This window comes from Heloderma suspectum, chromosome 7, assembly GCF_057233095.1.
Source record: "Heloderma suspectum isolate Gila_16-S chromosome 7, 16-S_ref, whole genome shotgun sequence".
In the NCBI taxonomy this organism is placed as follows: domain Eukaryota; kingdom Metazoa; phylum Chordata; class Lepidosauria; order Squamata; family Helodermatidae; genus Heloderma; species Heloderma suspectum.
The window spans coordinates 112,927,486-112,945,295 of NC_139464.1; the positions used below are offsets into that span (position 1 = coordinate 112,927,486).

General features: G+C 45.1%; 1 protein-coding gene across 1 annotated transcript in view; it reads right to left on the reverse strand.

The window, feature by feature from the left end:
* The window catches only part of CCDC3 (coiled-coil domain containing 3), an 88,747-nt gene that overhangs the window by 67,214 nt on the left and 3,723 nt on the right, over positions 1-17,810 (reverse strand). Inside the window, exon 2 of the mRNA XM_084811620.1 lies at positions 12,344-12,518. Coding sequence (XP_084667746.1) covers positions 12,344-12,518 — 175 coding nt within the window. The remainder of the gene's footprint in view (positions 1-12,343; positions 12,519-17,810) is intronic.

A 17,810-nucleotide genomic window follows, 5' to 3' on the forward strand; every position in this document is an offset into this window, starting at 1 on the left:
CCTCTTAAAGAACTTTCGGAAGCCCTAAATGAGGAAGGTAGCCCTGATTTCCAGTGGGAGACAATTCCACAGCCATGAGGCAACTGCCATAAAGCTGAAGTATTTGTCTTTTAAAGTCAAAGTTTGGCGCAACTCTCATTCGCTTAGATGTCACCGTGTTTGCCTTAATGTGGTTGGGGAGAAAGAACTTGGCAGTTGCTAGATAACAGATGATAAGGCCCATCAGCAGGAGACATGGGGTGGACACAGATCATGAAAGATCTGTCTGGCATTTCTGTCTGAGGTTCAAAAAACGTTGTGGGGTCACATGCAGCTGGCCTGGTGTCAGAGGTCAGCAGCTTTGCCAACATCCTGAGCCTTCAGGAGGTCCACCTCTGACCCACACTGCTAGAGCTACCCAGGCCCAGTACCCCTCTCAGCTGTTGCTGGTGCCCATCATTTTAATTCCCCCACAATGCCTCTGGGGGCCTGATACAGCATTGCTTCACAGGGTCAAGGTCCCAAAGGCGTGTGGGGGAATTAAAACGGCAAGTGCCGGCAGCAGCACTCCCAGGCTAGACCGACTGTTTTTGCGGTTGTGCTCACCTGGCAAGGGGAGGGGAGGATGCCACCACTGCTGAGGGGTCCAGCTGAGGCAGCTCAGAGAACCGTGCCAAACCTCGTGCTGGCCCTGACATGCAGAGCAAAGTATTTGAGGAGAAAGGGGAGGATGAACGCAAATTTGTCCGAGGCTCAGAAAATCCTGCCAGGCTGGATGTGCCTGATCTCGTCTGATCTCAGCAGCTAAGCAGGGTCAGTCCCGGTCAGTGCTTGGATGGGAGACCGCCTGGGAATCAGGCTTCCTGCACTGAGCAGGGGGTTGAACTTGGTGGTCTTGTAGGCCCCTTCCAACCCTACTGTTCTATGATTCTATGGCCCTGCTCTTGCTAACCAGCTGCTGAGTGCATGTCTGTGTTTGACTGGAGTCAAGCTTGAGAACCCAGGCAGCGGCACAAATGCCAGCCCTGGCCCAGTGCATCAGCACGGACTGTAGAGTAGCATGATTGACAATATTTTATAAAACTGCAAATGATAACTTAGACTGTAATTCTACATCCACTTATCAGGGAGGAAGCCTCATTGAACTCAGCAGGACTTACATCCAAGTAAATATGTACAGGATTTCATTGTAAGGCACACTTATTTGGGAATGGGCCCTGTAGAACTCAATGGGCCTTACTTCTGAGTAAACATACACAGGATCATACTGCATGCCTCTCTTACTGTTCCTCTTAAAACAGGAAGATTTATCTATCCTTCATATTCATGCCCCCTTTCTGGTTTAATAAGGTAAAGGTAAAGGTGTCCCCAACCAGTCGTGTCCGACTCTAGGGTGTGGTGCTCATCTCCATTTCTAAGCCGAAGAGCCAGCGCTGTCCGAAGACGCTTCCGTGGCCATGTGGCCGGCATGACTGAACACTGAGGTGCACGGAACGCTGTTACCTTTCCCGCCGAAGCGGTACCTATTTATCTACTTGCAATTTCTTGCTTTCGAACTGCTAGGTTGGCAGGAGCTCGGACTGAAGACGGGAGCTCACTCTGTCACGCGGCACTCGGTTTAATATGGTTTAATTCTGTTTAATTAAACATTCTGGTTTAATATGGCACCTATAAACATCTTGAAAGGGTACCTGACGTGGATAAGACAATAGCTGCTTTTAGTTATCGTCTAGGGCTATCTCACTGAAATTATAGGAAGGGGATGTTGCTTATTGAGAAATACAATAAAAAGCATTTTGCATGTGCATTAAGTGCATTAAGTCAGACCGGAAGAATAAAGGTATGAAGATTTGCCCTTTTCTGCTAATGGGGGTAGTTATGCTAACGCTAGCTGTTTTCCTAATATTACATCATCACAGTACCTGGTCTCCAGTGGGCTAAAACGCACTTGAGTTATCTGAGCTTGTTCCTCTTACTTTTGTGAAAGCTGAGGACTTCCTAAGAGTGCCCTGCATGAATGCACCACCCCCTGAGCTTTTCCACAGAACCCTAGCCAAGTTTATTTAGTTAAGAAGACAAAGGAGTAAGCACCAGTAAGGCCATTATTAGCATATTTATGAAACAGGCTTAGCTCTCTGCATGCCTGTTAGGAGGCAGGGCGGGAGGGAGGGAAGACTCCAGCATTGGCCTGATGGTTTGGCCCACAGTGTATTGCCTATGCATGTGGAAAGACAAAGTTTAACCTCTGCCACTGAAACAAATGCACTCAAGAGATGCCCTCCCTTTCCAACTCGAACAACATTTTAGAGGCAAGGATAGACAATGGAAAAATATACTTCCACCAATTAGACATAGATCCAGTATAATAAGGCAATGTAAGATACAGGGCAGTGGAGGTCAAGGGAGATGTCAGGGGCTGAGCTGGCTGGTTAGAGAAGCTCATTACACAACTCATACTTACTGAGGAACAGGGCTCTATGGTCTTAGAAGAGTGCTGAGGTACATCAGTGTTTCATTCAGTGGGCTGGATTCCTAATTGGGGGGCAATGCGAGTTGAATGGTTAATGCGCATAACGACCAGCCATTGTGCACATACACCACACCTCATGGAGAATGTGGACATAATCTGTCCATGAAGAGGGAATTGTGCAAGTTTTGTGGTCAATATATGTACTCTCCAAGAGGCCTGGTAAAGGTAATATATGAATGTTTAAACAAACAAACAAACAGACCTATCCTGCTAGGCTTTGTGGAATGTGCGTATCAACATTTTGTACAACAACAACATTCTCTGGTCAAATTAATGCACTCATTAGCAAGGAACCAAGCTTAAGGCAGATTGGTTTATGCATCTTTAAAAAACACATTCGTCCTCCTGAAATATATGAAGAGGCCCTTTGATGAAGTAAGTTCATGCTTGAATCCACTCTAGGAGGAAGGCATATGGTTTAGGAATCTATCTATCTATCTATCTATCTATCTATCTATCAATCAATATTTATGAATCGCTTATATTAAAGGCATTTCTAAGTGATGTACAACAACAGGTCTTCATACAGAGGACAAGATTACCTTCTTGGGAATGCCTGTTCGAAAATGTATGATTTCAGTAGGCAGTGAAAATGCAGAAGGGTTGGAAGCCTGCTTACTTCATAGTGGTAGGGAGTTCCAGAGAGTAGGTACTATAGCACAAAAGGCCCTGATAAGAACTTAGAAGCAGTTTCCAGAGCTTACTGTACACTGGCATTAAAACTGTAAAGGTTTACAGAAGATTTTGGCACAAACATGCATGCATGGATGTACAGATTGATTGATTGGCTACACATTTCCACCCTACTATTGCTCCCAGAAGCTCAGAGCAGCACAAGAACAACCAGGGATGAATTCTCTGAACAACTCCCCCATCCCCACCGAGATCACTTGTCAGATACAGTATAGTCATTTTCTAGTTGAAAATAATTTTGATCCCATTTTCTTGGTGCTATTTTTCTGGAATGAACAAAGAAGGAATTCATCTCTGGCTACTTTGAAACACAACTACTACAGTTCAGTGTTCTTTTTCATCATTTTCTTAATAGAATCCTATGTTCTGAAAGAAGTCGCCCTCTGCTTGATGATGTGAAAATGAATTAATAAGTATTTCAGCTGACGGGCAGGAACTACCCTAGTGACTGAAAATGAGTACGCTGCACTTCAGAAGTTCATTAGCAAGAAATGTGCAAAAATTACAACAACAAAAGAACAAAAGGATGTAAATTCAGCTAACCTGAAGTAACACTTCAGTTAAATCTAATGAAATAGTCGTGAGTGTGAAACATTTTTCGTTTTTTACTATGGTGCCATACAGCCCAAATCCACATTTGCCAAGGGTAGCGGTATCTTACCCCTCAGCCTTCACCCCCTTGTATATTCAGCACACACACCCTTTTCTGGTTCTGCGGGAAACGACAGCCAACCATTTTTAAAAACAGCAACTAAGAAAAGGAACACCACAGCACATCTAATGTATGTTATCTCTTTCTCAAGTCCATCCTGGACATAGGCTAGCAAGCTGCCCCCTGGGGAACCGCAACTAAACAAAGAGATCTTCAATCGGGATTATAAAATTGCATGAAGAAGCCTATGAAAGAATAGCAGATTGCTACAAATCCAGTTTCAAAAGCTCAGCAGCACACTTATCAAAAACCACCCCCGCTCACACAAATAAAGGCTTTTGCAGGATTAGGTGTTCACTATAAAGTCTTTACAAATAATAAGTTGCTATACAGCTGTAGTCCTTGACATGAGAGGTGGAACTACTAGAAGAAGTGTTGGCAGTTGCTAGAGGAGACAGAAGCTCTTTCCTGTTCACCAGTCCCGGTTTTTCTCCCCGCTCCCTGATTAGATCAAACAAGCTCCTGACCTTTCATCAGTATAAGCAGCTGTTTGACCATTTAATTTGTCCGGCAGTCCTAAAGGCTAATGGAGCAACCCATTATTTTTAACTGACTACTTAATTCCCTGGAGCATCTTCCTCGAGACTGTTAAAGAATAGTGTATTCCATTTCCAAATGGCCTTAATTTCCCCTGTGATCTGTCTGTCTCTGGGATTGGGAGAAAGAGTGTTCCACGATTAGCTATGTATTTCATTACCTTTGAGCATGCTTGTCCGCATATCTTATGGTGAGCCATAAACTGAAACCTATTTAAGAGCTGTGGATTGGATCCAGACTTAGGCACTAACTGGGCTGGTGGAAGCAGACTTCCTCTCTCCCTCTTCCCCATGGCAGCCCCCCGCCCCGCTCTCCGAAAATGCTACACAGAGGGTCGGGGACCCTGCTGAATGGGGATGAACTGTGGTGCAGGGGGATGGAGAGGAGAATCACCAAAAATCAGGTGGAAGAATCTTCCATGAGCGGAGCGGAGCCCTTCTGTCCACAGATGGCAGGTCCTGGATCCAGCCCAATAGCTTCTTGAAAGGGCTGGGGGAACCCTGCTGAATGGGATGAGCTGCAGTGTGCAGGGAGGGGAATCCCTGAAAATGGAGCCCTTCTGTTTACAGAAGGCAGATCCTGCATCCAACCCAACCAATTTAATTCCATTGGCTTTCCACTGGGGAAATGTCAGCCACTTTGCAGAACTAGAAGTCCTAGGGTTCCCCTGCAGAAAGTCATGAAATTAGTTGATGTTTCTAATATATTGATGCTCTTGGATATGCTTGGTTTGTATGCTGTGGTGTGTGTGAGAGAGAGACATAGAGCTGATCAACACAAGCAGCAAAATAGCATGGATCCACTTTAGACTGCAGGAAGAGGGACTCATATTTGAACCCTCCCCTGTGGGGGTGAGGGAGAACCCTTAATGCACAGAGATCATGAAGCTCACTATGTGACCCTGGACCAGTCACTATCTCTCAGCCTACACAAGGATGTAGTGAGGATAAAATCGGGGGTGGGGGGAAGGATCTACTTGGAGGAGAAGCAGGATATTAATGTGATAGAGAGGGAGAGAAGATGACAGACAGACGATAGATAGATAGATAGATAGATAGATAGATGATAGATAGATAGATGATAGATAGATAGATAGATAGATAGATATAGATAGACTAGCACAGCCTACAAGCTTTTTCCAAGATGTGCCAGTTTCTATGTCCCAGACAGACACAGAGTCAGAATGCAAACCTACATATCCCTCACCTGCAGTCCAAATGAAACAAAACTGCACAGTACAGGAAGAAAAACCTGCATTACATCTTTCAGTGCATGTATTGGTTGACTATTACAGGGACTCCCTATGATATGGTTTAAGAATCTCTGGTATACAACAGGCTTTTTAGCTACAAACAAAATGAAGGATGCGCTTTGCCCTCTAACATGGGAAAGATCAACAGAGGTATCTGTCTTTAGAATGCAGCGATGAATGACTTCCAGGAACCTATCCACTCCTCAGGAGCAGTTTACGAATAGGGACCCCAGAGTTCAAACCAACAAGCCCCCAGTCCACAGAGTGAGGTTCTCATTTCTGCCAAATGCATAGCAGAAAAAAGGGAAACCACACAGGTGCACCGACTGACTATGAGAATTCCTGTCAGAGGCAAGGCCAAAGAAGGGGGCCCTGACACTTGTCATGAATCTGCATCCTCCTGTCATGGAACCCAATGAGGAAACCTCTCTGTGAGATTCTCTCTCAGCTGCTTAGCTGATCTTGTCAGCTGAGTTACTGGACACGAAGAAAAACCTCTTCAATTTAGCAGGGCAGACTTAAAGCTTAATACATTTAGGGCGCAATCCTATCTAGATAGGCGGCTACTTCTGAACTCGGAGGCAACCGCCTATCTAAAGCAGAGCAGCAGAAGCGTGGAGGGAATCGTTCCCTCCGCGCTTCTCCTGCTCTGCTTTTTCAGCTAGACAGTCAGTTGCGGCTGTCTAGCTATGGGCGCATGGAGTGGGAAAGGAGGCTGCTGTACAACATATTGGATGTGTTGTACAGGCAGCTATGCTCTCCCCACCCTGGAACGCCCCCAGCTGCGCCCCTTTCCAGCCACTCCGCACTCCTCTTGCACGCGCGGAGCACGGGGCTGTTCCGCGCTGCCTCTGAGGCAGTGCAGAAGTGGAGGGAGGTCGGTTCTCCAGGAGATGACCTCAGAGCATGGGCTCCAAGGTTGGTTCTTGGAAAGCACCATATCCTATGACCGTCTAGCCGCTGTCTAGCAGCCATAGGATTGCTCCCTCCAACTTGCAATTCCAATGAAGTTATGTAGTCCAATATTTAGGATAGATTAAGCCACATTAGGGGACAAAGACAAATGGTTTCTCATGGGATGCAGTGGTTCTTACCACAGCCCAAGAACTTTTCAAATATTCAGAGCACACCATATGTACCCTTTTAACCTTGCAGATTGTCCAGGCAATCATAGAATAGTAGGGTTGGAAGGGGCCTACAAGGCCATCCAGTCCAACCCCCTGCTCAATGCAGGAATCCAAGTCAGAGCATCCCTGACAGGTGGCTGTCCAGCCTCGTCTTGAAATTTTCCTATGGAACTACGGGGAGCAGCTTTTTTCTTAGTGCAGTGCTTGAGTGACAATATATTAGCAGTGAGTGACCCATTATGGGAGCGGGGGCAGGGGGGATAGCCTTGCTGCAGGAAAAAGCCTGCTTGCCTCCTTTTTTAAAAGGTGGAGAGAGCTGTACACTTCATAGTGGGACATTGCATAACCTGTGCGTATGCCCACTTCAGGAATACTGGTGGTGTGCAGTGAGGAAATGCTCACTGCATTTCAAAACAAATCTTTTTTAATACAAATAATGTCCAAGTCATAATAGAGAAGGGACTGTATTGCTTGCAACTCATAGGAACTGCTGCACAGAACTATGTGCTGTGTGAAGACGTATTTCCTTTTGTCTGTTCTGAATCTCCCGCCATTCAGCTTCACTGGATGACCCCGGTTTCTAATATTGTGAGAGGCCTAGGGCTCCTTCTCACAGAGCTTTTATTCTGCTATTGAGATGGCTCCATCATGGAAGTTTGTGGGCTCTTTAGATGACGCTATGAACCTCCAAGTCGCCTCCTGCACTAAATGCCCTTTGTTCCGTTTTTAAACAGATCTCAGATAATGAGCTATCAAATTACCCCGTTGTGTTCTGCTTCAGTTTCCTCTGTGAAAAGAGGAAAAGCGTCAAGGAGAGGAGCAAGATCAGTGAAAGATATGGAAGACTCAGATATAGGGAGAAGGAGATGGAAAGGGGAGGGGGAAAAGGAAGCACATGACAAGGGGAGTCATTGTGATCTTGCATTTAAAACGGAAGCAGAAACCCCCTTTTTAAATGCAGGATTTTAGGCTGGTGTAGAGATGCTTCTATCTACTTTCTCTACACTACACATAATTTTATACACCTCTATAATGTCCATGCTTCTTTCTAAACTATACACTCCAAGACATTGTAACCTTTCCTTGCAGGGGACTTGCACCAGTCCCCTGATTATTTTGGTTGCCCTCTTCTACCCCTTTTCTAGCTCTACGATTTCTTTTTTGAGGTGCAGTGACCAGAAGTGTACATGGTATCCTAAGTGGAGCTGCACCATCGATTTGTGCAAAGTTGAAAGAACTCCACAGCTTGTAAAACCTGCCTCAAAATAAGAGGTGAGCTTTACAATCCCCCCTCCCCACTCATTTCCAGCTCAGATTAACTTTCTTTCTTTCTTTCTTTCGTTCATTCATTCTTTCTTTCTTTCTTACATTTCTATACCACCCAATAGCTGAAGCTCTCTGGGCAGTTCACAACCATAAAATATGGCACAATAAAACATAATATAAAACTTTTAAGAGTTTAAAACTATCGTAAAAACCCAAAGTAAAAACCAGCAGCAGTGTAAGGATTAAAAAATATAGCAACAAATTTTAAAACAACACAAACCAAAGGACTAAGATGCCTGGGAGAATAAGAAGTTCTTCACCTGGCACGGAAAAGACGGCAACATAGGTGCCATTCTACAACCAGGGTCCCACAATGGAAAAGGCCTTGGTAGCTGCCTGCCATACTTTACTTGGAAGGGCACCTGGACGTCCTCTGAAGATGGCCGTTGGGTCTGGGCAGCTATATATATGGGAAGAGCTGATCCTTCAAGCTGGATACTTGGATCCAACATCCAAGCCAGGGAAGGATTTCTAACTCTCTAACCAATCTCCACTGCCTCCCTATCACCAAAGGTCACCCTCAGCATCCCCAAACACACTCCTCCCTTTCGTTTCTTAAAATGGATGCAGCACTGAGAGAAGAGAGGGGGTTTTTCTCCCTCTTTTCTGAGGCCCACTCGCACTGGCTAACAGTGGGCCCCCAGGAGCCCTTGGGAGAATTACATCTCCCACAATCCCCTGGGTCCCAGCATGCTGTTGACCACCATAATGGGGTGATGGAGAGGTGAGACATTGTGTTGCAGTTCCTGCCACCACCGCCAATTTAAGAGATAAGAGGGACTAAGAGCAGATGGGGGAGTGTTTGGGGGATAGGTGGTAGCGATGGTTTGGCGGGATGAGGGAGACTAGTGGAATCAGTCAGGGTTATTTTTTCCGAGCCCCTCAAATAGGCTTGGAAAAATTATCCAAGCCCTTCAGGTCCCCCCTGTCTCTGCCCCCGAAGATCTTGGGTAATTTTTGAGTAAATCCAAGAGAAGCTTAGGAGAACTTGGCCACCTCTGCTCTTAATTTTAAAAATACTGGTACCAGGGCAGAGTCTGAGAAAGGTAAAGTGGTGGAGCCAAATGGATTCTGGTGAGAGCAGAAGTAATTGCAATAAATAAATGCATTGGTGGACAGTCTTGGCTGGGGCAGCAGACTGAGGTTGTGCTTGAGTTCTAGTGCAGGGTGAAATGGTGCGCTGGGGCAGAACTCCGTAACCTCGCTCCTTGTTGCATGCATGTAGAATGCCCACTTCAAGCACACGGACTAAGTGAAAATGATGCTCATGACTCTCAGGCTTACTGAAAAACGTCTGGCAACCAGCCTCAAATTCTAATAACTTATCCAGAGGTCAAGAAAAAAAAACCCTGCGAGGCAATTTCTATTTTGATCAGTTGGCAACCTGAACTTGAAACACATGGTAAAGAAGTAAGTTCATGGAACTTAACTTCTCTGTACATAGGAGCATGGTGCTGCCATTTCTGGAATCTTCTTTTAGGACGCTTCCGGACAAGGCTTTTATGGCACCATCACCCTACCTCAGTCACAGAATTTAGGGGTGGGGGTACATATATTGCCATCTTCCACTCATAGCCCTCCGGTGCTTTCCCACCAATTTTTCCATCTTTTTTCTTACTCCAGAAAATTTGTTAAGTAAGAAAAGACTGAATCGTTGCACAATGACTTTTGATTGGTAGTGGTAGGAGCCCTCTGTTTGGATGCACCCTTAATTATCCAGATGTGCACATGGAAAATGTAATGGAAACACATTGAACCTCTAGCTGTGGTTGTATCCTGGAATGGGAAAGAGACCTTCTTTCCCCTCCACTATCCAGAGTTCTTATCCTCACTGTCTAGAAATACACCTCCCTTCATGGAGTTAACTATACCAGAGAGGAAGGTTTACCACAACGCTCTTTCTGATGTGCTACTTTACTCCATGAAGGGAGATTTGTTTCTTTGTTTGTTTTTACATGGGGAGCATTAAAAAAATATGACATACATATCCCACTTGCAGTCTGAAGTAGTACAGTCCAGAATTCTACCATCTCAGCCTACTCCCTCATCCTATATACTAAGACTGAACTCATATGCCAAGTGTGGATCCTTATGTAACCATCCAGACACAAGTTTAAATTAGCAGGTTTGGTGGGAAACCCAAGATTTGAAGGAGTACACGAAGGGAGGAATCCTAAAACAGCCCAATGAGGACTGAGCATGCTCAGTTGTCACAGAATGACTGTTGTGGGAAAATGGGGTGGGGAGAAGAGAAAATGGGCAAGAAAAGGAATGGAATGCTGGAAGACATGGCTGGCTGGCACCCTGAACAGGAGCATTCCATGCTGCAATATTTTGTTGCAGTTCCCACATGTAGAAGAGCTCAAATTAAAGTGGAACTTATTACCACCTCATAAGCTTTTTTACACAAGGCTGTTAATCGGCTGTTAATCCTCTGTATCTATTTTGGGTTTTGTCACAGAACTGTGAGTTGAGCACTACACAAGGAGCGTTTCCTTTCATGCTTTTCCACTACATAACCTCTAGGTGGCACTGTGGTATAGCGGAATGGTGCAAATACACAAGAGGAAATCACACTTCTCTTTCACAATTAAATGCTGCATGTTCCCTGCTCTAAAAAAAATCACTGAAGGTGCTGGTTAGACACAGAAGCAAAACTGGAGGGCCACGTTGTCATCGAAAGGACCCATAAACAACCGCGAGCAGGGAATCACGAGCACATGTTAAATGCCTTGTGTAGAAAAGCCCTGAGAAGAGATCTGAACTGGGAACTACCATGAAGCTGCTAGACACTAAGCTGCATGAGCTCTGCACTACAGCACATGGATCTATCACTGGGAAATTTGATATAGGTACTTCCTGTGGTAATTCATTTACTAAACCCGCTTTTAAAATGTCTACGCAAAAACATTCTTAGACACACATTATTAAAAAGAACCAAGCAAGGCTAGACATGGACACCAAGATCTATGCAATTCTTTAAATTGTTTCTTTGAGGGAATCGTTTGCATATGTTAGGAAAGGAGCGTGACCAATATGCCTTAAGAACTACACATGTGTGCCAAAGAACCACTATTTAAATATCGATTCAAACAGCCGTTTCCCTACTCTATAATCTGCTCACAGCTGCAAGAGGCCATGGAGCGGGACAGCTGCAACTTGGCTTGTAACTCATTTGCTTCTCAGTTTCCAGTGCTGCCATTGGGAGTTTTGACATGTGCCTCCTATTAGTAGAGTTAACTAGGGAGCCTAGGCTAGCAACCAAGTTCTACCTTACGGTAGAGTGCCTTCCTGGGAGAGCTTGGTAGGATGGCAAATGATGACAAAACTTCAATTGATTAATGCTGCATTCATTTGCAAATTCAGTGGGCTGATAATGAGTGTTTCCAGACAGAGGGCTCCAAGAGTGACCAGTTATTGATATTGTGATATTGTGCAGGTATTCCGTCTTCTCATCCTTAATGGATTTCCTGTGGTAAGAAAAAAGACAGAAGATGTGGTGGGAAAACACAGGAGGGTTACGAATGCAGGGCAATATCATCTGACCCCCGTAAATTTCCATGACTCAGGCAGGGCAATTGCACAATAAAAGTTTTGTCTGGAAGGACCCAGGATTCTTCCTCTCTCCCACAGACCCTGTATATGTTTAGACTGTAAGCTTCTTGAGGCAAGGTCCTGCCTTTTTGTTGTACTCTGTGACGTGCCTTCTGCACTGACGATGTTATATAAATGACAAATAGGAACAGAATAGGTACAATTTTACAAAGAAGCACACCACAACCATTTTTCCTCTACAAGAATTGCAAACAAGCATTTCTCTTCATTATTTCAAAGCCTCGATTTACCTGATGGGGGAAAGGTATACCCAAATCAGATGATGCAAACATTCCCACAACTGGTATCCCTGTTTCAAAAACATGCTGGCTAAAAATAGGTGAGATGTCTACGGTCTTCAAGGCTGCAGCATCTGGCACCAGCTGTAACATGGGGGAGTTCATAAAAGGAAAGGCTGACACAATTCTGTTCACTTTGTTCAAGCTCTCTGCCCTAGGAGTTACCGTGAAAGTTTACCAATACAATGTGCCTCTCGAATGCATGGCTAAAAACAAAGTTGGCTGAACTAACTATACTTCAACCTTCTACTTGATAACAACCTCCTGGGAGAACATAAAAGCAAACAACCTTACCCTGTTATCCTCTTGTATCTCCCAGTCACTGGAGAAAGCTATGGCATGTTGCCCTTGAGTGCAGTTGGAAAACTGAAAGAGGCTGGAAAACATCCGTCTGTTTTCCTGGGTATCTGGAAATATTGCATCCTGGAAATTTACTCCATGTGGCAGGAGGTTATAATTCTCATCCATTCTGAAAAGGGAAATCAGGGATAATAGTTAAGTAACTTACATCACAAGCCATCCACCCCTATACAAAATGTCATGAGTACTTTTCCTTAGATCACTGGCCTTCAGCGGGACACACATCATGCCAGACGCACTGCAGTGGCCACCATCATGAAGACGAGGTCCTCCCATACCTCACAGTGGCGTCCAGTAGCCTGTTTCTGTTCAGGATCACAGCCCAGTAAGATGGGCGCTTATGCATCACCAAAAAAAGGGGAAATGCATCCCACCCCCCAAAAGAGGACACCGATTTGCATTAAACTGGCATATGCAAATATATACAAATGTATAGAGGAATTTCTTTTGAAATAATTATCATAATTTAAATAGACATATAATACATCTCACCATAGTGGGAAAGACTGTGAACCAGCTGACCTGCGTGCTTGCTCAGTCTGCTGCTCTGTTGCTGTGGATGGGCAACTTCAAGGCCCTGCTCTCCCTTCTTATGGCTCTTAGTTTTTCAATGGATTTGAACTGGACAGCCCTTTAAACGGAGGATGCTTTCGAACAGGACTGTCCTCTGTAAAGTAGAATACATGGCCACCGTACAGCACAGGCGGCTCAAACAGTGCGACGTATGCAAGAGGGATGGTCCATGCCTTAATTTTGCCTATTATTTATTACTGAACTGATACCCACTTTCTAGTTAAAATGAAGCAACCTTTGAAAAAAAGCAGATAGGTTGCTGTCGTATTGAGTAGCCATTTCTTCAAAGCTTCTTTTAGGCTGGGAGGTGAACTGGGATAAAGTCCTTAGAAAATGAATGTTACACCCGGTTGGTGTTAAGAGTTTCTATGATGCTCCCACAAATTATTTCAGTACCTTGTGATGTGTTCCAGACATTTTGAACCCTCTGGGAGCCAAAAATTGCAAAAATTATAGCCCCAACCCTTGTACCTGGGGTCCCCAACATGGTGCCTGTGGTTGCCAACGTGTAGACAGGTAGCTCCCATGGTGCTTTCTGGGCTCCCTGCCCCTCATTATTGTTTATATTTTGTAAGGTTTTTTTATTATTAACTTTATTGTAAGTGGGAGGCTGGCGTTCTGCAAAGCAATATGCTGGCCTCAAGCATCATCATTATTTTCAAGGTCGCTTCTGTACAAAGATGTGATTTGATATTTGGGACTCAGACTCCACCTCTGCTTGTACTCAGTTTCTTGGCCAAGCTACATGTCTCTGAGCCTCATCCATTTGCCTTCTGCGAAATGGGTGTTGGAGCAGAAAACTGGGGGTTCAGAACTGTGGTTTTGTGTTTTGGAGCTCAGGCCACACCTCCGCCTTGTACTTCGGCTCTTGGGCAAGTTATTTTTCTTTTAATCTCACCATTCTGTGTTTGAGAAATTGGTGTTTTGTGACTGGCCATGCCTGCCATGGCAGCCATTTTGTGAATTATTTATTATTACATTTATATCCCATCTTTTTTTCCTCCAAGGGACCCAAAGCGGCCTCATGGTCCTTCTCCTCCCCACTTTATCCTCACAACAAGCCTGTGAGGTAAGTTAGGCTGAGAGTCAGTGACTTGCCCAAAGTCACCGAGTAAGCTTCAAGGTCAAGTGGAGACTAGAACCTGGATCTCCTGAGTCCCAGTCCAACACTTCAACCACCATACTGGCTCACTGAATGGGCAAGCCCTGTCCCATGGCAGCCATTTTGTGAGAGTGCCCATGACACTCACCTAAAATTCCAGATGTGCCCATTTGCCCTAAAAAAATTTGAGGAACCATGGCTTATAGCAACCAGGTATAAATTTTATTTGAGGGCTGTTCCTTTAAATTTGACCTACCAAAAAATTGCAGGAAATGTTGTGGAGAGCGTTTAACCCAAAGTACAGAGGGTTACTGCCTATGAAAAAATTCAGAGATTATATAGTCACCAGAGGGATGCTATGAAACAAGGCAATAATGGGCCTCGCTTCATAGCTTATTTAATCAGTATTTAACATTCATCCAGTTATTATAGTCCAAATGTATGTTATTAGGGTGGCGTGGTAGCTGTGAGAGATCGCGTAGAGAGCACATCTCTATGAGAGATGAGATCAGACTGAGCTGCCTTTTGCATGACATGTTCTTTCATACTCTCTACAGCCTTAGCCACATTGTTACTTAGCTTCAGTAGCCAAACCGGGCAGGTGGCACCAGTACAGGATGTTATTAGGGCGATCCTGTGTGATTTGAATATCCATATATTTAGCAGTGTAGAGCTGGACCACGGAGGAGTGACATGCATGTTTCCCGTTTCACAATGTTGAGTAGTCTTGCAATGTGATGAGAACTTCTGTGTCATTGAAAGCTTACCTCTTGTTTTATCAACAGGTGTTGACACTACTGAAATAGTTATGTTTCTCTTTTGTTGTGTTTCCGTGGTGTAGTGGAGCCAGGACTCACAGAGTTGAAGCACCAAGGCTCTCTGATTAGCAGGGACACTGATGTCACCTGCTACTCCCCTCAGACTTCCCTGCTCCTTCTGAGCTTAGCAGCAATCCTCACAGTAGCTGAGGGGAAATGGATTTTCCCAAAAACAAGTGTGCGTGTGTGCGTGCGCACGTGCACGTAAATACACAAGGATAGATACGGATCAACAAAGCTGCCTACATTTTTGGACTGTGCTCGGGGACTGTTTGGACAGTTGTTATGATACCCTCCCATGGTATCATAACATGGCTGGCTTTGTCTCCTGGCTGAAGGACAAGGGCAGAGGGTGCTGTCCCTCAGCTCTCCAGTCCAGTCTCCAGAGCCGCTGGCGGTTGGAGCAGAACAGTTTTTCTGTCAGGGGTGGGGAAGCAAGCTCCCTGCAGTTGCTCCTTCTGCAGCTAGCGAATGGGACCAGGTGGGTCTCCCCCTTGCCATGATGCTTTTCCTGGGAAGCCTGCAACGTCCCAGTGGCCCTTGGTCTCCTGGCTGATGAACGAGGCCAGAGTGTGCTGTCCTTTGGCTCTCTGGTCCCAGGGCCACTGGCATTTGGAGCTGAGTGTTATTACCTGTGAAATGTCTGTACATCAAACTACTGTTAAAGGCACAGGATAGGAGAACCTTATCCCTAAATGACATCCACCCACCTGTCTGTGTCTCAACCTCAACCAGCCTCTGAAAATAGCACAGGCCAGACGTTAAACCAGGGAAGGGCCCTCCAAATGTTGGACTACAACTCCCACCATCCTTTACCATTGGCTTTGCTGGCTAGGGATGATGGGAATTGCAGTCCCACAACACCTGGAGGGCCACATGGTTTAAACAGACAACCAGCTATTTTTGATTTGAGATGTTCCCACCTTGTGCTTTATTCATATTGTGCAGAATTTGATGGGATAATTTTGGTCGGAAGCCAAGGAGAAATCCACTGAGTGACTATTATTCTGGTCAGCCTGGAAATCTGTGGAAAATCTTGGAAAAGCCTGTGATGTATAGACATGGACATACCTGTCCAGTACGTACAGATCAAGATCAAGCGTACCTATTTTGGCTTCCGAAAGTGAAGTAGGCTGGATATCATTTTCATAGCAATGCTTATAAGACATGTTACTCAAAACGACTGCATCTTTAAAAAAATAACAATAACCCAAAGTGAGGTCAATGCGTCCTGAAGCTGAAAATAGATGTGACACAGCAGGGCCATTTCTATGAAAGCTGGTTTCCCGCAACCAGTCAGGTCTAAAGCAGGGCCAGGATCTCTTCTTGATCATCCAAGAGTGCAGGACACGGAATAATGGGCTCAAGTTGCAGGAAGCCAGATTCTGGCTGAACATCAGGAAAAATTTCCTGACTGTTAGAGCAATACGACAATGGAGCCAATGACCTAGGGAGGCGGTGGGCTCTCCCACACTGGAGGCATTCAAGACGAGGCTGGACAGCCATCTGTCAGGGATAAGCTCTGACTTGGATTCCTGCATTAAGCAGGGGGCTGGACTCGATGGCCTTGTAGGCCCCTTCCAACCCTACTATTCTATGATTCTATGAGGGGGTGAAGAGGCTGATTTTAAGAGCAAAAGCGGCATGGCTGTGGGGAGCTGAACCTTTCCTATGCCCACTACTGGCCTCTCCATAGCTACTCCCTTTTCCCAACAAGTGCTTTTCTCCCAGTTGACCTCACTTCTAGTCTTAGAGCCCAGCTGAAAAACACATGCAGGGAACAGAGGAGAGGCCTCTACAGAAAGGGAGGGGCAGGTTCAGTGCCTGACAAACATATACCCCCTTCACTCTTAAAATCTGACCCATCCCACATTTAAAAGGTGGGTCTGCCATTCTCATGCCCTACTCCACTATGGATTCAGAGATTACGTTTGCACATAACACTAAGCCATGGTTTATGTTGACCATGGTTTGTTGCTTTAGCCATGAATTGTCTTGCAGACAACCAAACAAACCACAGGTTGTTTTCCCTATTTCTGGTCTGTTTCTCTCCCACTCATTTTGCTAGTCTTCAGAGCAGTTAGGCTGCTCTTGCTGGGTGCCTCTGTTTCAGGGTGAACAGCAGCACAAACAATCCAGAGATAAGCCACAGTTCTGGGTTGAGACATCATGATAAGTCATGATTTAAACAAGCCAGACTTCGTAAGCCAACAACAAACCATGGGTTCTATTTGTAGATTATAGCTGGTTAACAAGTCATGGTTTCCTTGCAGGGATGGGTTCAGACACAATGACAAGCCAGAGCTCAACAAACCATACCATGGCTTAGTGTTACGTGTGAACCAAGCCACTGGGTGGTCTTAGGGCATGCGTGGGGGCCCTGTGGCCCTCCAAATTCTATATTAGGGTAATACCTTTATTAGGCCAATTCAAAGATCACAAAATAGGGTGCAGGCTTTTAAGTTCTCATGAAAGCTTGCATGCTATTTTGTAAAGATGTACAAGAATTTTGTTCCTCTTTGCAAATCATGCACGCATGTCACACTTGCAACCCCAAACACAAATGAGAGCAGAAGCATTATTTTTTGGAATTTTTCGCCATTTCCTAAACTTGTGTTCACATTCGAAAATGGCACTTGCAAAAATGTGCATCCCCCCTCACACACACCCCACACACATTTTCACACTTTAGCCTAAGGGGGGAAAGTGTGTGTTTGGTGTGTGTGCTTGGAAAAGTGCACATTTTCCATGTTCAAAAATTCCTGTTTAAAACAACAACAAAAAAGACAGTCGTGTTCAGAAGCAAGAATGAGATCAGCAGAGAGAAGCATCAAGGTGGGAAACGGAGAACCTCAACGAGCTGGAAAATCCTTTGTTCGCCCATCCCTACTATTTTGTGACCTTTGAA